Source organism: Thamnophis elegans, chromosome 12 (genome assembly GCF_009769535.1).
Source record: "Thamnophis elegans isolate rThaEle1 chromosome 12, rThaEle1.pri, whole genome shotgun sequence".
Classification (NCBI taxonomy): Eukaryota; Metazoa; Chordata; class Lepidosauria; order Squamata; family Colubridae; genus Thamnophis; species Thamnophis elegans.
The window spans coordinates 21730298-21750600 of NC_045552.1; the positions used below are offsets into that span (position 1 = coordinate 21730298).

At 44.2% G+C, this 20303-nt stretch overlaps 1 protein-coding gene across 2 annotated transcripts in view; it reads left to right on the forward strand.

The window, feature by feature from the left end:
• The window catches only part of TFAP2E (transcription factor AP-2 epsilon), an 83572-nt gene extending 70584 nt beyond the window's left edge, over nt 1–12988 (forward strand). For both annotated transcript variants that reach the window (XM_032228333.1, XM_032228334.1), the window contains 3 exons: nt 364–482; nt 11021–11162; nt 12700–12988. In XM_032228333.1, the coding sequence (XP_032084224.1) occupies nt 364–482; nt 11021–11162; nt 12700–12988 (550 nt within the window). The remainder of the gene's footprint in view (nt 1–363; nt 483–11020; nt 11163–12699) is intronic.
• The last annotated feature ends 7315 nt before the right edge of the window (nt 12989–20303 follow it).

The following is a 20303-nucleotide window of genomic DNA, read 5'->3' on the forward strand; positions in this document are numbered from 1 at the left end:
GTGCTAAAAATGGGATCACATGACCACGGGGTGGGGGTGGGGGGTGGGCAGTCATTAGAAGTCCACAACTGAGCTCAGGGGTGGTCTGGTGTAATTTGAATAGTTGCTAAGTGAGCAGGTAAGCAAGCACCATCTGTATGTGTTTTTTATATTAATTCTGATGCATATAAGAAGTCGTTACCAAACCATGAACCCCTATCATAATTTAATTGCAAAGTTTACAAACAGTCCTATGACTTTTCCTAGAATTGTTGAAGAACAGATTTTGGAAATTAAGGGTGATTTTGTTCCTTACTTAGGGTTTTTTTTTTTTTTTTTTTAATCTCCTTCAGATTGTTTCATTCTTCTGCTTTCCTGTTTTAGGGCAAAATCTAAAAATGGTGGAAGATGTTTAAGAGAAAGGTTGGAGAAGATAGGGTTAAATCTACCCGCTGGAAGGCGCAAAGCAGCAAACGTCACCTTATTAACGTCCCTGGTGGAAGGTAAGATTATTTATGTTTGGCCTGCCTTTTGGGGTTGAGTAGGGATTTAAAATGTCCTTATTTTACATTAAACCAGAGGTGGGTTCCTGCCGATTTGGAGCTGTTCGGCCGAATAGGTAGTAACGTGGCAGTCTGGATCGCTGGAACTGGCAGCGACCCAGGCCTGCCACGCCCCCGAACCAGTTCTCCTACAGTGCTGCCATCTTGATTTTCGGTTCCGAGCATGTGGAAAACAATTTTCATTGCAGAAATGTATTTCCCCCTTTTTTAACACACGCACAGACATTTTTAGGTGCAAATACGAACACATAGCAAATTTTTTTGCGCACCGAACTGGCAGTAATGCCGGCAGCAACCCACCCCTGATTAAAATCCATTTTGAATGATTTCTCTAACACCCTGGCTGATGGATTGACTGCCTGCCTTCAGCCCTGCATCACTTTGACTCACCTTTTCAAAGTCTGCACAGAAAGAATTAAAATTAGGTTAGGTTAGGTTAGGATTATTAGATTTATATGCTGCCCTTCTCCCAAGGACTCAGGGCGGCGTACAACATTAAAAGAAACACATAATACAAAAGTTAAAAAAAAATAGAATATCCCCAAAAAAACCAATTAGAATTGACAATAACATTTTTTTTAAAAAAAAATTGAATTAAAATTAACAACGATCAATAATTTATTCGTTTTGTTCAGGCCAGGCTGGCTTGCTGGAAAAGCCAACTTTTTAGGGCGCATCGGAAGGACCGGAGGTCGGGGATTATACAAAGCTCTGGGGGCAGCTCATTCCAGAGGGAAGGCGCTCCCACAGAGAAGGGTCTCCCCCTGGGGGTCGCTAGCCAACACTGTCTGGCTGACGGCACCCTGAGGAGGCCAACTCTGTGGGATCGCACCGGACGATAGGAGACTACCGGTGGCAGTAGGTGGTCTCGCAGGTACCCTGGGCCTAAACCATGGAGCGCTTTAAAGGTCATAATTAGTACATTGAATCGCACCCGGAAGACAACCGGCAACCAGTGCAGGCCACCTAAAAGGGGTGTAACATGGGAGCACTTAGGTGCCCCCATGATAATCCACCCAGCCGCATTCTAGACCAGTTGAAGCCTCCGGGTGCTCTTCAAGGGCAGCCCCATGTAGAGAGCGTTACAGTAGTCCAGGTGAGAAAGGACAAGGGCATGAGTGACTGAGCCGAGGTGGCGCAGTGGTTAAATGCAGCACTGCAGGCTACTTCAGCTGAGTGCAGTTCTGCAGTTCGGCTGTTCAAATCTCAACGGCTCAGGGTTGACTCAGCCTTCCATCCTTCCGAGGTGGGTAAAATGAGGACCTGGATTGTTGTTGGGGGCAATATGCTGACTCTGTAAACCGCTTAGAGAGGGCTGAAAGCCCTATGAAGCGGTATATAAGTCTAACTGCTATTGCTACCTGCTACTGTGCACAGAACATGCCGGTCCAGGAAGGGGTGCAACTGACGTACCAGGCGAACCTGGTAAAAGGCCCCCCTGGTCACGGCCGTCAGGTGTTCTTCTAAACTAAGCTGCGTATCTAGGAGGACGCCTAGATTGTGGACCCTCTCTGAGGGGGCTAAAATTTCTCCCCCTATCATCAAAGAGGGAACAAGATGCACAAATTAAAATACCAAATTAAAAAAATAATAACTTTAGGAGAAAAATAAAATAGTTCAATTAAAAAAAAGACAGAAATTGGGGTATCTGAAATATATGGAGGAGCCCCCGACAGGAGTGATATTAAGCTGGTCATGCCAACCCTGGTCACGCCCCCTCCCTGCCCCCCAAGGTCAAGCACAACCCTGTTGCGGCCCGCAATGAAATCAAGTTTGAGACCCCTGCCTTAAAGCAAGAGCGGGCCATCTATAACCTATTTTCCACAATCTGCCAGCCAAACATGGATGAAATGGAGGCATGATTTCTACTGACTTTTGCAAAGAAATAGCAGTAAAACTGTGCAATCCGTGAGGCAGAATTTGCATTATTTCCCCTCAAATAAAACACGCATGCGATACAAACCCTCACCCGAGAGTGTAATCACTGCCTTGCTGCTCTATCACTGCAGCCAATTCTAAAAGTTTTCTTTGGTGGCATCCATAATCCGGGTGCCACCTATGAAGAGCACGTCTAACAATGTCCCCTAAGAACACAACGTGCTACAGAGACAAGTTCTCAGAGATGGATGCAATTAGCGGTGTTGATATGGAACAGAGTCCTTCACACATCTTAACCCAAAATCATTAATCACAGGGACAGGCAATTTGGTGGTCTCCAGAAGTTTCGGACTTTCATTCCCATTAGCCTCCGGCTGTAGGAGCACTGACAATCAACTGTGGGAATTACAGTCCAGAGCATATGGAGGACAGAGGGTTGACGGGGAAAGCAAGGATACCGAAGTCCTCTAGAGGGCATCTCAACTGTAAAATCACTGCAGTCTGGACTTATCTTCTCCTGCACCACGCCATGGTATTGCCATGAAGAGAAATGGACTTCAAAGGACAGCCTGTTTGGAGAGTGTATCAGAAAACCACTGTGATCAAACAGCTCAAACAGACTGTGAGAAAGAAGTTGTCTTTGACCTTAATATTAATGGCAAAGGTGTATGTCTAGTTTAATGAAAAGAAGGACTAGAGGTGACATGATAGTGGTCTTCCAAGAATCTAATGGGCTGCCACAAGGAAGAGATGATCAACCTATTCTCCAAAGCACCTGAAGGCAGGACAAGAAGCAGTGGATGGAAATTTATTAAGGAAACAATAGCAATAGCAATAGCAGTTAGACTTATATACCGCTTCATAGGGCTTTCAGCCCTCTCTAAGCAGTTTACAGAGTCAGCATATTGCCCCCAACAACAATCCGGGTCCTCATTTTACCCACCTCGGAAGGATGGAAAGCTGAGTCAACCTTGAGCCGGTGAGATTTGAACAGCCGAACTGCAGAACTGCAGTCAGCTGAAGTAGCCTGCAGTGCTGCATTTAACCACTGTACCACCTCGGCTCTCTAACAAACTAGAACTAAGACATTTCCTGACAATGAGAACAATTGACCAATGGAACGGCTTGCCTTCAGAAGTGGGTGCTCCATCGCTGGAGATTTTAAAAAAAAGATTGGACAACCATTGTCTGAAATGGTAGAGGTTTCCTACTTGAGGGTTGGACTAGAAGACCTCCAAGGTCCCTTCCAAATCTGTTATCCTGTTCTGTTCTGTACCCCTGGCTTTCTACTTTGTTCATGGGAAGCTTGAAGAGGTCCTCCAAATTTCTCTTGGTAGTGTTTTTAAACTGATTAGATAGTATATAGGCAGTTCTCAACTTCTAACCATTCACTTAGTGACCATTTGAAGTTACAACGGCACTATGGGAGGATTTACAACCAGCCCTATCACTTATGACCATCTAAGCGTCCCCACAGTCACATGTTCAACATTTGAGTGCTTGGCAACCAACATGTGTTTATGTATTTATATTATTAAAAATTAATTATTATTGTAAGTATTATTATTTGCAGCATCCCTGGGTCACATAACCCAAGGATGCTGCAAACAAGATTTGCAACCTTCCCAGCCGGCTTCCAACAAGCAAAGTCAATGAGGGAAGCTAGATTTGCTTCATGACTGCCTGATTCATTTAACAAATGTAGTGATTCGCTTAATAACCGAGACAGAAAAGCTTGTAAAACTGGATGAGATTTATTTAACAACTGCCTGGCTTAATAATGGACATTCTGGTTGCAAGTCAAGAACTGCCCATAGTGGTAAGGACTGATCGTTGCAATTGTTTTGGGGTGTGTTGACAAGTGGAGTTCAGCTGGTTCTCTCCGGTTCGGGAAAACCGATAGTGGTGGCTGTGGCTCCATCCACCCGCCCCGATGTAATGCGCGAGCAATGTGCATGCGCAGAAGGCCGGCAAGTAGAGGATTGCCTGTAGATAAAAAAGCATCATGCTGCTTCCATCCCTGGACAATTCAATGTTTTTTTCTTGGAAAGTGAATGCCCTTTGACCAGATTGAGTGAGAAGCGGTGAGGGGGAAGAAAAGGCTGCAGGATTTCTCCGCTTGTCACAAGTCCCGTCGGAGGAGTCCGTCACCTGGACAGCTTCGATGTGAAACGCCACGATGTGTAGAAAGGCCATCCTCGCGTATGGGACAGTTCCGTAATCTATTGTGACGGAAAGGCAGCTGCTGGAGAAGAACAGAAGGAAGCCCCTTCGCTTTGTTGGCAGCAGATGAAATGGGGTGTTGCGGGAGGCTGAGGTTGTTCTTGAAGGCAGCTTTAGGACTGGATGTTCCTGAATGGTTTATTTCCATGAGAGGAAGAGGAGGAGGAGGAGGAGGAGGAGGAGAGCAGGGAAACAAGCATTTTGGGCTCAGCCCAGACAGCTGGGAGCTGTCACTGACTGCTGATCAGGGGGGTCAGTATAAATGACAGATGATAGCTTGTTTGCCCCGAGGACAATAAGCCCTACCCCACGAAGTGTGGCCCTTCCTTTGAGGAATTCTTAAAGGCAGCTCTTTATAGGCAGGGCTCTTCAGGATGAATGAACTCCAGGAAAGTGCATTTAGGGTGGGTGGGCTGCATGATTTTCACCCCTAGTTAACACTTGCAGGCCAGAGGGGGTTGGGCAACACAAACGCCTCCTATTTACTCTCCCAGCCTTTCCAACGAAGGACGAAGGACGTTGAAATAGACAAGGGTCTTTTCAAATGAGACCATCATTTTGCATTGCTGCATAAATACCCCAGCATGCTTTGCTCCAGCATTTCCTCTTATTTCCTTTTGTTTGTCCCCCCAAAAATGAAGGCGTTTCTTGGATGAGAAGTGAAATGTCTTCAAGGGAAAACAAAACAAAAAGTCCTATTGCCTCTTGAGGGGAAAAAAAAAAGCACCTTTGGGACAACCATGACTTGGATGACTGAGAATCTCCATCAACTGTTTGTTTGTTTTGCTTTTCAGAAAGGCTTGGCTAGCTTTGAAGCACCTCCAAATCTTATGTTCATGGAATGGCATTCTTTTGGGAAAAGCAGCCTGCCCTGTTAGCATTCCTATAAAGTGTTAACAATCCACCCCACCCCACCCTAAAGTCTATATTAAGTAAAGAAGAATAGAAGCGGAACTTACAGGCTATTAAAACAGATGAAATCTATTTAAATGCCCCAAGTAGCTTTGCTTGTCATAAGGGTCCGTAGGAAAGCTGGAGAGATTGTTGCAGTTTGGATTCCTGCACTGAAAGATCGGATGGACTCAAGGCTGCCTCTCAATTCACAGATCTGATGAACCTGCAAGTCTAATTTATCATTTGATATAGACAGACAATTGTGGAATAAAACACTGGACGCTCCCACAGGACTCTTGGCTATCTCATCTTTTGCGGAGGGCAGGCAAGATCCTCCCAGGCCATCAGGAAATTTTCTCCCAAATTCTCTTTTCAGATGAAGCCTTTGCAATCCAGTACGAAAAAGGGCATAGGGCATTTTCTGCAGGGCATTTCTCCCAGGCCCTGTGCATGGGCACCAGTACTGGCTTAGGGTAGGGAGTAGGGAGTAACATCTGCTACTTCTGTTATGCGCTGTTCTGACCTAGGCTTCCCAAGAGCATGAAGCAAATTCCTGGTCCCGACAAAAAACCCTTTTATTAATTGACTGTGAATTCTGCTCATTCACATCCAGCAAAGTCTTTCAAGGGAGGATTGACAATCACAGACCTTCTCTGGCTTGGAGAGCTGTCAGGCCTATATCTGCAAAGCTTGGCAAGGAGTCTCGGAGAGTCACGAACCAATTAAGCAAACTAATTGTCTCCTGCAAACTCCACTCCCCTTTTGCTCCTCTTATTTCCTCTGGAAGGGGCCATTCACCATCCATCTGTGGCCTTACTCCCAAGTTGACCCCTGTTCTTTAGCTGTTCCCTTCATCTGGCAACTGTGCACGTGAACACTGGGAACAGGCTCCAGCTGTTCATCTGCCTCACTGATGTCTGACTCTAAAGGCAGCTGATAACTGGCATACGGCTCTATCCCCCTCTCTGCATCCGACACAGAGCTCTCATCCGAGCCCTCCCCAGAGTCCAGGACTGGCCCATGTTCCTCCCCAACCTCCTCATTGTCCAAATCTGCTGCTAGCTCCGCTGGCCGCTGGTGTGCCACAACATGTGTAGGGTGAAGCGTGGGAGGGAGACTCGGTCTGTCCACCCAGCCTTTGCTCAGAAGCCCCGGATCTCCTTGAGGCAACTGCAGTCTGCAAGAGTGGGGATCCATCATTCTGTGGAAATGCCCCTGCATTGGTGAAATTGATCCAGCTTCAGGCACTGCTGTGGAAGTAATCGGAATGGATGGGCAATCGATCACACCCAGCTCACGAACTGAGGTTTAAGTAGACAGAGTTAATTCATCTTCCCTCCCGCTGCTGTGCTTCGGGTTAAGCCATCCGTCCTATAATGTGTTAACCTAGTTGCTGGCCTCACTGTCTACCTCTCGGTGTGAGGTCTGGGCCTCTTGTCTGAGCAGAATCGGCTATCAGGTCAGGGCACAAATCCTACAAGGTGCTAGTTCTCATGATTATACGGGCTGATGCCTATCAATCTTGTAAGAAAGGCAGCCGATAGAAGAGGGTGGCCAGAGGTCTGGGGAGATTGGCTCAAGTCCAACCACACAGGAAAGCCCCCTTGGAGACATCATTTCACTTAGTCCAACCTACCTCACAAGGCTGTTGTAGGGATAAGATGGAAGTGGGAATACTCCACGCCAGTGGTTCACACCTTTTCTTCACCATGGACCTTCTTTAAATATTTTATCTGGCCATGGACCTCCAAGACCTAAGTCAAGATTTAGATCATAACAATTTTCTTTCAAATCATCACGGACCCTCTGCAGTGACATTGTGGCCACCCAGGAGTCTGCAAACCACAGGTTGAGAACCACTGGTCTATACTGTATACCACCAGGATCAGTTGAAGGAAATGTGAGATAGAAATACAACACCCAGACACAAATACATATGCTATATACAGACACACATGCTATATACATATAGCTATACAATCACACCGGAGGGGTTCAGCAGAACCGGTAGTGATATGGTGGCCTGAGTTGCTGGAACAGGCAGCAACTCAGGTCTGCCACGCCCCTGAACCAGTTGCCCGGCTGGTGCCATCAGCGCCGCTATCTTGTTTTTAAGTTCTGCGCATGGGCAGAACAATTTTAATTGAATTGTGCATGCGCACACAGTGCACATCCAACACACACACACAAATCGCGCACCTGAGTGAATTGGCAGTAAAGCCATCTGGAACCCACCCCTGAATCACACATATGATGTATTCCTCAACTTACAACCAGTTGTTAGTGACTATTTGAGGTTCCAGCAGACCTACCTGGAAGATCCTTATAACCCATATTTGAAGTTCCACCTTCACCTTTGGTTTGCTTAACAATCACAGTGATTCATTTAACAACCGCCACAAAAAATGTATATGGTAAAATTGGGTCAGTCACATGACTGACCTGCTTTATAACTGTCACGAATTACAACCATAGGACAAAACTCGAGGGCTACCTATAAATAAATCCATAGCTAGTATGCTTGTGACAAAGACAGCATTGACCTACGCATTTTTCCTTTGTAGAATACATGTAGCCAAATAAAAACAAAATAATGCAACATAGTGAAATAAAATATTAATAAATAATAACATGCACATATAATAATGCCATCATAAAACAAAGTAAAATTTAAATATATTAAGTAAAAAAACCAAATGATTAATAAAATAATATACAAATAGTATAATAAAATAGTAAAACAAAAATAATGAAGTACATTATAAATACTGTAAGAATAATAGCATAAAAAACTTCAATGGCATTACAGTATTGTCTTTTGTTTTAATTGTGCAACAGCAATAATAGCACTGAAAGTCAGTGGAAAGTTAAAAGCAAATTCTCCTTTTCCAATCCTAACAATAGCAATGCAATCTTCCCTTCCTGTTCTCCCCAACTCTACATCCTGAGGGCTCTGTGGTGGTGGCCCTATTTATCTTGCCCCTTCCCCCACGGAGCATAATTTGAAGAGATGCACCCCATCAACTCTTGACAACTTGCTCTGCTGTTTAGAATGATGGGCTATGTTTATGCAGCACATTTGATCCAAGATGGCGATCAGAAAGCCATGTTAGTCTATAGCAAAAAAACTGACACGGAATTAGGTACCGGTAGCATCATATATTTTTAATGTTTTATCTGGTTCTCTAATTTAATCTAATTAAATTTATTTATCTAGCCATCTGGCGTTGCATAGAACTCTAATAATAAATAAATCTCTATATATAAAAGCCAAATATCACTCACTCATCACGAAATCTCCAGAACCGTAAAGCCTACAAACTTGAAATTTGGCACGTATGTTCCTCTTGGCTTTTAGGTGCTCGCTAAAAAAGGATTTTTTGAAATGACTATCAGATCATTAGTATTTCTTATACAATAATTAACACACTCTGATGCTAAGGAGTACTACTCCCCCTCCACATCTGAAAAGAACTCTGTTCCAACTGCCAATTGCCTCACATTCCGTTACCTCAGTTCAAACTGGCAGATGTTCCACTCCTTCACTTCACAGGAGTGGTCTGGGGCTTCTTACAGTACTAAACGTTGGTACCTCACCAAAATGTCTACGCCTTCCACCTATGGAACTGCTTCCGGATTCAAGGTGGCAGGAGCGATATTCCCTTATGTGCTTCAATTACTGACCATCAGTGAGCCAATGGATTGAACTGGAGTGAACTGGATTTCTCCTGCATTGCCCGATCACATAGTTTTGTCGTGAAGCATGGTTATCCAGCTAGTACATAATAATTTATATAACTGCTGATTTCATGCCTGGGATTTTGGGAAGCACATACAATTAAAACAAAAGCTAACCAGCAAACATAATTCAAACACAACCTCCAAAAAACCAGTTTTTTTAAAAAAAAATTTTTTTTAAAGATATTCATCCAGACTAACCAATGTTAGTGTCTTCTACATTTAACCAAGTTGATTAAAGCCGCAGCAACTGTATTGTCTGAGTTAGTATAAACCTTGGTTAGCTTTTTTGTGACTGAGTGGGTTGGGTCACTGCAGCTCCCAGTTGCTCTGGCGATACGGACACTTATAGAAGGGGAGGGAATGACAAAGTGTGAGTTGTGTTGTAAATTCCCCGCTCCTTTTGTGCTTGCCTTGTGACATAACAGGCAAGACCTGGGTCATGACATCTTGACATGCCTCCTGTTATTATGACAAGAGTTCCTTTGAGGGCAGACGCTGATTATGGCCCAGTCTCCAACCCCTCTGGATCTCACTGGGCTGGGTGGCACAGTGAGATGCCATAGTGGCAGTTTATGAAGCCTTGACCCCTTTTTGCACTTGAGGCAGAGATGCAGATGCGGTACCATTGGTCTAATCAGTTAATTGGTTGAAATGCAGAAAATGGTTACAGGTAGTCCTTGACTTATAACCATTCATTAACCATTCATTCATCATAACCAACCTGTCTTCCATTGAGGACCTGTACACTGCATGAGTCAAAAAGAGGGCTGTGAAAATAACTTCAGAACCCTCACATCCTGGACATAAATTGTTTCAACTTCTACCCTCAAAATGACACTATAGGACACTGCACACCAGAACAACTAGACACAAGGATAGCTTTTTCCGGAATGCCATCACTATGCTAAACAACTAATGCCTACGACACTGTCAAACTATTTACTAAGACTATATTACTATTATTTTTCTCTTCCTTGCTAATAGCTATCTCTCCCCACTTATGACTATAACCATGTTCCATATATCTTTAAAATTTGTATTGTTTTATTTGTTTCCTAGTATAATTAGCTTGCTTATTAGTAACCTATGACTTTCACTGTTGTATTTTATGATTCTTGATGAATGTATTCTATTTTATTTTTCTTTATGTACACTGAGAGCATCTGCACCAAAGACAAATTCCTTGTGTGTCCAATCACACTTGGCCAATAAAGAATTCTGTTCTGTTCTATTCTATTCTATTGACTGTTTGAAGTGGAACAACTTCAGAAGTTGTTTCATCACTGGGGGCTTTTAAGAAGAAACTAGCAGCCATTTGTCTGAAATGGTACAGGGCCACCTGCTTGAGCAGGAGGTCCGGGCTAGAAGACCTCCAAGGTCCCTTCCAACTCTGTTACTCTGTTTCAGTGGCACTGAAAAAAGTGACAAGACTCTTGCACCATCCCCAATTTGTATGCTTGGCAACTGGCATGTATTTATGACGGTTGCAGTTGTCCTGGGGTCACGTGATCACTTTTTGCTACCTTCTGATGAACAAAGTCAGTGGGGAAGCCGGATTCACTTAACAAACATGTTACTAATTTAAAAGCTGCCATGATTCACTCAACAACTGAGTGAAGGTCGTAAAATGAGGCAAAACTCAATTAGCAAAGGAAATTCAGGTCCCAATTGTGGTCATAGGTTGAGGCTACCTGTACCATCTCAGCTGGATTTTCCTTCTTATGGGTGCTCTAATTTTCCAGGGGAGGCTGTTCATCTCGCTCGAGACTTTGGCTATGTGTGTGAAACAGAGTTCCCAGCCAAGGCAGCAGCGGAATATCTCTGCCGCCAGCATTCAGATCCCAGCGAGCTCCATGCCCGGAAAAACATGCTTTTAGCAACCAAGTAAGTAATAGGATCGCACCTGTGGTGGAAGACAAGCTGGCATCAAAGTCAGCTTAAAGGACAATGCACGTGTTTTTGCAATTATGCAACTGAGGACAGTGCAGAAAATCTAATAAGTGTTAATAGAAAGCTATATTATTTCTCACAATGGGGAAAAATGGATGGGGGAAGAAGTGGATTTGGTGGAAAGTAAACTGTTTTAAACAAAGAAGATTTTATTCAGTCCATTGGGAAATCACTTCTGGTTTTTTATATGCAAAATAGGGAGTGGGGGAGGGAGAAATATAGACTTCAGTTTGAAGATTGAATAATTGTGTAAGTACAGAAATGGTTTATAGTAACTAAATGTAATACAAAAAGCTGAGGCTGTAAATCTGGTTGCCATTTCATTCTACTCTACTGGAAAGTGTCAGAAGTCAATGCTTCCCCCCTTTCTTTCTTTCTTTTATCCTGTACCCCCTTTTTATTTTTATTTACATTAATAAATATAAATTTACATTTGTAAAACACCTTCATAAAATATTGGGAATATTTCATGGAAGGAGTAGTTGCAGGTGGCAAAGAATAAATATACAGACTTCTCCTTTGCACTAGGCAGTACTCCACCTAATACTACAGTCAATTTGTAAAATACCTTCATAAAATATTGGGAATATTTCATGGAGGGGTAGAAATAGTTGCAGTTGGCAAAGAATAAATATACAGACCTCTCCTTTGCACTGATCATTAAAAATATAGGTAGTACTCCACCTAATACTACAGTCAATTAGACAAGAAGAAATGGATGCAGCTTATCAAAGAGATCCACTTTAGCATTAAGGAGAAAATTTATGTCAGTGAGAACAATTAATCAGTGGAACAGTTTGCCTCCAGATGTGGGTGATTCATCGCTAGAGGTTTTTAAGAAGAGATTGGACAGTCACTTGTCTGAAATGGTATAGGGCAGCGATGGCGAACCTGTAGCACGCCATTCAGAGCCCTCTCTTCAGGCACGCCAGCCGTTGCCCCAGCACAGCTCCACCACGCATGTGCCTCCCGATGGTCAGCTGGTCTTTGGGTCTCTGCCACGCATGCGCAGGGCACATGCAGGGTACACTCGTGCACATATGTATGGGGTGCTTGCATTGCATTTTGGGGGTTTGCACACATGCACGCATCTCCAACACCCTGTTTTGGGTCTGGAAGGCCTCCTGCACCAACCTGGAAGCCAAAATCGGGCACAGGGGCACCACCGAAGCCCCCCCTATCCCCCGTTTTGGGCCTGGAAAGCCTCCTGCACCAACCTGGAAACAAAAAATGGGCGGGGGAGCAGGGTGCATGCGTGGTGGCAGGGTGCATGCACAGGGGCACATGTGTGGGGTGCATGCCCAGGGGTGCTCGCGTTGTATTTTGGGGTTTCACGCATGCGCTTTGGGCACAGCACCAGAAAGGTTAGCCATCACTGGTATAGGATCGCCTGCTTGAGCAGGGGGCTGGACTAGAAGGTCCCTTCCAGCTCTATTTTGATTCTCATTCATTTCCCTTTTTCTCACTCTAGACAAATCTGCAAAGAGTTTGCTGATATGATGGCTCAAGATCGCTCCCCTCTGGGAAACAGCCGCCCGACACTCATCTTGGAACCTGGCGTTCAAAGCTGCTTGACGCACTTCAGTTTAATCACCCATGGTTTTGGAGGGCCGGCGATCTGCGCGGCGCTGACCGCATTCCAGAACTACTTGGTGGAGTCCCTCAAGGGGCTTGACAAAATGTTCATGAACAGCACAGGCAACGGTCACTCAGTTGGTGACTCCAAAACCTCAGAAAAGGATGTTAAGCATCGGAAATGACCCCTTCTGCGGGCTGTGACTCGCCGCATCTCCCCCATTAGAGGGTTCCTTCCCATTTCCAGGATGTGAGAGACAGAAGGTCCTTCAACACTCCTGGAAGTGTTGCAGGGGCGGGAGGAGGGAGAGGATTAACCCTCCTCTCTCCTGCCAGGTTTCCCAAACTGTGACGGATGCATTTTTGAAACCGATTCAATGAAAAAGAGGAGATTGACGAAGAAGAAGAAGGGGCCGAGCTAACCTCAGCACGAGAAGAAATTAGTTAGCGGTTTGGGTTGAGACAACTGATTTTCCATAGGAGAGACTGGAAGCCTGGTTATATGTGCAATTATTTTGATGATTTTATGTCTTTCATTGGAAAAGTCCGTGCTCAGAAAAAAAAAGTTGGGAGGTTCCAGGCAGCATCGCCAAGGAGAAAGCCGAGACAAAGAGGCCTTCAGATAGAATCTAGAGAAGGTCTTTTCAGAATCGAGGCGTGTTTAGAGTCAAAGAGTACTGGATATATTTTTTTTTGACTCATGCAACAGGCCTGGATTGTACAGGGGTGGTGGGCTGTTGCGGATTCGCACTGGTTCAGGAGAACCTCTAGCTAAGAATCTGCCCAGTTTGGAGAACCTGCAAATCCCACCCCTGGCTGGCCCAGACAACCCCTCCCCTCCCAACCCTCCCCTCCCAGGAGTCCCCACATGGCCCGTTTGGGATGTCAGGTAAGTGCAGGGGTAGTGCGGAGACTCGGGAGGGCGAAAAACAGGCCTCCCGGAAGTTCCGGAAGGCTGGAAATGGGCCTGTTTCTGCCCTCTGGAGGGCCTCCACAGCCCTGGGGAAGCTGTTTTTGCCCTCCCGGAGGCTCAAGAAAAGCCTCCAGAGGCAGGGGAGGCCAAAAACGCTCCCCCCTCCACCATGGTGCAGGAGGCTGACCGGGCCACGCCTACCGTGGCCATGCCCACCCAGCAACCAGGCAGGGAACCCGTTGCTGAGATGTTTGAAGCCTACCCCTGCCTGGACATCTGCACCAGAGAGAGAAGGCTCCATCAGCACTTCTTATAATCATGACCTTACAAATCACTGATTTTATATGGCTTTTCTTTGCCACAGTCTTACGTCCCCCCCCCAAAAAAAAACCCACATCCCAGTGATACAATCTTGGAAAATATTGTACAACTCTGTTTACCGATTTTTGGGGAGTCCAGTTAGACCTCATGGTGGAGGTGCTGATAGAGGAGCCATCTTGGTAACCCCCACCCCAACACTAAAGGGGAGAGAAATCCCTGCTTTTAGGCATCGTCTCCTCTATCAAAATGTCCTTTGAGCTTCTCTGGACTAAAGGCGAGAGACGTGGTCCAACCCAGCCTCCCATCCCAAGTTCTGAAACATTCGTAATGCTATTAATATTAAATAATGGAATAATAAATTAATAATTGATCTGAAGCACAAGACTAGTCCTTGAAGGAGAGGCCAAACGGAACTATAATGAAATCTGTATATATTTATTTATGTGTAATTAAATAAATAAAAAGAAGTTTTAACACGTCCAGTGTGTATTATTTAAAATGATTTTAAGTTGGGATTTCTATAGAGTTCTTTTTTTTTGTTTTGTTATGAAAAATAAAAGTCAGTCCTTGAAATTTTCGGGAATAAGGTTTCGGAACGCACAACAGGGTAGCGTGGATTACAGTTTGCAGTGCAAATAAATTAAGACACATTTCAGCACATATGGAATTCTCTCCCCCCCCCCCCCTCTCCCTTCTGCCTTTTGTACTTCCTGTGGTTTCTCTGGAAAAGCTGCAATAGATGTATGAATTCCACCCAACAAAAGTGTCACCGTTACTATCTGAATAAAATCTCTTTTTATTTACCACCATCTCCAGGCTTGTATTTTGTTATGGCAGTAAATGGTGCGAGTGGAGGGAGTGATTTCGGCTTTTGCCTGAAGTTTTAAGACTATCCTAAGGCTTTCGCAGCTGCTGTATGGCATTTTCTATTTCATAACGGTGACACGGGGTGTTGGCTGGAACAGATCCCAGGGGACATCAAAGCAAAGTGGTGGCGGGGAGGGTTGTTGTATGTGGTCCTGGGGCTTCTCCTGGCTCAAAGAGCCTAATGGAATTATAAAAGTGCTGAGTCACAACTTCCCAAATGCAACCTAGATTGGCCAAGTATAAAAGCTCTGCAGAGACCTGAGGGCCTTAGTGATGGGCACCATAACAAACACCTTTGCCATTAGCCATTCTGCCCATGGAGTGCCAGAAGATAGAAAGATCCCTCCCTCCCCTCTCCCTCCCTTCCCTCCCTCTCCCCTCCCTCCCTCCCTTCCCTCTCCTTCCTTCCTCCCTCCCTCCCCTCTCCCTCCTTCTGCCCTCCCTCCCTCTCCTCCCCTCCCTTTCTTGCCTCCCTCCCTCCCCTTTTTCTTCCTTCCTTCCCTCCCTTTCTCTCCTCCTTCCCTTTCTTCTTCCCTCCCTCCCTTTTTCTCCTCCCTTCCTTTCCTTCTTTCTTCCCTCCCTTCCTTTCTCTCCTCCCTTCCTCCCTCCCTCCTTCCTTTTGCCAGAGCTTATCTCTCCAAGAATCATCTAAAAGCTATTGTGTTGTAGTGTGGAATAGAAGTGATGGGGATATAAATACAAGTAAATGTCAATGTACAAATAAGCTCTCATTTGGTGACTGCCTCACTGAGTGACCATTTGCAGTTATGCCAGTGATGAATAAAGTAAGGAATCCTGGCATTTATGACTGTTGTTAAGTCCACAGAGCAAAAGAAAGCTGAAGATTGTAAGTATGGTCACAGTTTCACTAGTAACCACTTCACTTAATGCCCGAGTTGCCAGTCCCAACTGTGGTTGCTAAATGAGGATGACCCGTACATTAGAGACAAAATTAAAATTAAATGCAACAATAAGATGCTGTCATAATGCTGCTAAAAAACAAAATACTTGAAACTAATCATTATAGAGTTACTTTGCAAGGTATGAGAGTTAGCTATAGGAAAAATGACTGATTTGTACAACATAAACACCTCACCTAAGGTAGTTACAGGCAGTTCTTGACTTACTAAGGGTCTCTTTAGTGACTGAAGTTACAACAGCCCCTCCAATTGTATGACCCAGTTGTGAAGTTCCGATGGTCACTCCCCACTCCCACGATTGTATTTCAGGTGCTTAGCAACCAGGCTACATTTACGGCCATTTGTAGTGTCCCAGTCACATGACCGCAATTTATGACATTTTTGGATTTACTTCTGACTATCGGCAGAAACACCCCATAGCAAACAATAGGTTCACTTAACAACTACTATCCCCCCACCCAAAAAAGGTCATCAAAATCTGATCACAAGGGTGATTTCCTTTACGACAGTCACAACTTAATGATTGTAATAGGCAGGCTCCATTATAGTTGTGAGTCAAAAACGATCTGGAATGGATTTAATCTCACAATGTGCTGAGCATGGCTCTGTTGTAATGAGCATGTGATTTCTAGGTGTGCAAACGCATATGCACAAACAACCCACATTAGCAATCTGTGCAAACCCAGGTTGTTGGTTTAGAAAAGAGCCAGCTTCCTCTGCTGGTTCTCTCCTTTATTATTTTTATTTAGTTCGTTCGTTTGGCAAACATGTACGAGATAGCAGGTGTAAGTATAAACATGGACATGAGCACATGAAATGAGTACAAATAAATGGGGACAGGACAGGGATGGTAGGCACGCTGGTGCGCTTATGCACGCCCCCTTTACAGACCTCTTAGGAATGGGGTGAAGTCAACAATAGGTAGTTAAGGTTGAAGCTATGGGGGTTAGAGGAAGTAACAATGGAGTCAGGTAGAGCATTCCAGGCGTTGACCACTCTGTTGCTGAAGTTGCATTTTCTGCAATCGAGTTTGGAGCAGTTTACCTTGAGTTTGTAACTATTGTGAAGCTGAAGTAGTCCTTGACAGGTAGGACATTGTAACAGACAATTTTGTGTACTATGCTTAGGTCAGACTGAAGGCGGCGTAGTTCTAGGTTGTCCAGGTCCAAAATTTCAAGCCTGGTGGCACAAGGGATTCTGTTGTGAGCAGAGGAGTGGAGGACTCTTCTTGTGAAATACCCCTGGACCCGCTCAATTGTATTAATGTCCAATATACAGTGTGGATTCCAGGCAGAAGAGCTGTCCCACCAGCGTGTTCTGATCCTAGTTGTGATGCCCCGCTACCTTCAGCCCTGTTAAGGCACCGCAGCAAATGGAGACATCTTCAAAAATGGAAAATGACGTTCTGAGCCATTTGGTCCAGCGCTAATGTGCTATTAAGTAGTTATCCAATAAGTGCATTCATGTAGCTTAACTGGAGCCAGCTGTCCAGAGGAAGGGAGGAAACTCTTGAATGTCAATGCGAGGGGTTGACTTCCCCACCCCCACCTCTTGTTTTTAAATAAAAAGGCCCATTCTGGGATTACAAGTATTTGCCACTTCCGGAGTGGCTAATTTCATTAACAAAGATTTGGACAAGGCTTGTTTCAGCCTCTGTATCAAAAAACTTTCCTGACCTGGAATCCAGGGCAGGTCTGTGGCCGGGGGAGGGGAGGGGTGGGAAGAACAGAGGGCTAGGGAGGGGGGGGGCTAATCTGAAGGGCAGGTTGGTGCCTTGGGGGGTTATTCAACACACTGCTTCCTTGAACGATCAGTTTTCATCAATCAAGGGCACTTTTCTTGGACTTTTAAATTGCAGTTGTACATTAAAAAAATATCTCAGTGGTATTTCGTGTCCTAACAACCAAATCCACCCCCCGCCCATGCAGAAAAGGAAGAACATATTTTACGTTCTCTTTCCCAAGGATGTTTCAAGAACTGATGTTTTGAACCTTCTTCCAAACTACGCAAAGTCCTTGAGTTACAACTGTAATTGAGCCTCCAAGTCATTGCAGTCATTAAGCAGAGAATCACACAACTGTGCCTTTATGACCCCTCCTTTTTTTCAGTGGTGGTTAAGTGAATGTCACGGTTGCTAAGTGAACCCATTGTTTCCTATGGGCAGATTTTTTTTTTGCCAGAAACCAGATGTTTTAAAGATGTGTGCATCTTTTCTATCCTGCTCTACGGAGTGGACAGTTGGTCTCTTGACAGAAAGCCACTTGAAGAGACTAGAAGCATTTGAAATGTGGATTTACAGGTAGCTGTTACGTATAAACTGGGTTGACAAAATCAGAAATGAGGTGATAAGCTGCCTGGGAAAGCAAAGGAAATCATCAAAACCATTAAAAAGTGAAAGAATATTTGGGCATGTGATGTGAGACCCGGAAAAATATGGCATCCTTCAATTTATCCTCCAGGGAAAAATTGAAGGCAAATGAGGTCCAGGCAGATGAAAAACCTCATGGCTTCAAAACCTAAGGGACTGGTTTGGACAAAACTCATGTGGCTGTTTACAAAAATAGGATTGCCAACGCCCAATGACGGATTTGGCACAAGAGGATGATGATGTTATAAATTGTGTTCATGTAACTATGGAATGCTGCAAATGGCTGTAAATGTGGACTGGTAGTCATTAGCACCCAAAATGGGATCACTTGAGGTAGTTGTCACATCTGAGTCATCCCTTTTTCAGGCTCTGTTGTCACTTTAAATGGTCATTAAGTGAAGACTCCTTGCAGAGGGTGAATGAAGAGAGGTCCTTTTCCAACAAGCCACAGTAGATCCCTTTGGCTGATAACACCAAGCTAGGCAGGGTGAGAAAAATTGAGTAAGGCTTGTTGGTTCAAGGGGATCCCTCCAGTGATGGAGTTCTAAATTGGCAGCTGCCATTTCACGTGAGTCAATGCAAAGCAAGGTAAAGGTAAAGGTTCCCCTCACACACATGTGCTAGTCGTTCCTGACTCTAGGGGACGGTGCTCATCTCTGTTTCAAAGCCAAAGAGCCAGCACTGTCTGAAGACATCTCCATGGTCATGTGGCCGGCGTAACTAAACACTGAAGGAGCACGGAACGCTGTTACCTTCCCACCAAAAGTGGTCCCTATTTTTCTAATTGCATTTTTTACGGGCTTTCGAACTGCTAGGTTAGCAGAAGCTGGGTACAAAAATGCCAAATTTTGCTGATATGCAAATATAAATTGATCTGCCAGAGAAGGGAGCTTTGCAGAGAAGTAGGCAGAGAACTCATCCCTGGATTTATTAGGAATGGGAATGAAGATAATATCGTCACGGACCACATTAGAAACATTCAATGTTGTAGATCAGGGGAAAAGATTGATCAATTTATTTATTTTTTGCAAAGATGGTCAAGGGAGACCATTAGAGAAGTACTGTCTGTTTAAAAATATACATGGTGTGTGGAAATTGCATTCCAAGACCAACAACAGATTTTTCTCCTTTATTGAACGCTATGGCGGGCTGGGGAATTCTGGGAGTTCAAGTTTCCATGGTTGGTCACCCCATTCTAATACATTGTGAAACTATGAGATGTATTGTCCTCTAAATGAACCGATGTCCAGGAATTTAAGGTAAATTGTAAAAGGAGGAACAGACAGCATCAGATTCTCAACAGCTTCTAGTTTTTAAGGACTGTTTGCTACTTTCTGAATTAAAGGCACCTTCCCTGGAAAATGAGCAGGTGGGACAAGGGTATCCATAGAGGGTAGATGTTGTGATGGTACAACAGAAATGCCATGGACTGTCCTCCTCAGCTTCTGAACGATACGCCCAAAACTTCACAATGCACTAGAGCAACTTTAGAGTTGCTTTGCAAAGTGAGGTGTCATATAAATTTTAATATAAACAAAATAAATTAAATTATTTTTTGTTTGGGTCCAATATTGGCAATTGCTCCTTCTTGAAATCTTGGGAGTGGGAAAGCTTTTGCTGCATATACAACTAAGTTCAATTACAAATGGCAGTTATTTATTTCCTGTATTTTGCCTCTAGCGGTTTCTTTTTGTTCAAAACATGCACACACAAAAGGTTGAATAGATCAGGAGAATGGAAGAGAAGGATCTTAAGAAAAAATCAAGTGAAATTTAAGTATAACTTGAAGCTTGATTTCCCTCCCGACCCCCACCCTGGTTCAAAAATAATAGGATAAAGTAAAATAAAATGGTATTCTATTTACATAAATGGCTTGGGAGAACTTAGCAGTTCTTTGTCTGCACCTTAATGCAGGAACATATTTTTTTTTTTAAAAAATTTCCCCAAGCTTGAAACTCTGCTTTTTTCCAACATAGCCTGTCCCCATATCTATAGAGTCAGAGGGGATTTTGTAGTTGGTCCGTTGCCCTGAGGCAAAACATATGTTCCATTCTAATCCAACTCCACCAGGCTGTTTGGGGGCGAAATCATTAATATACATAAAACTATCA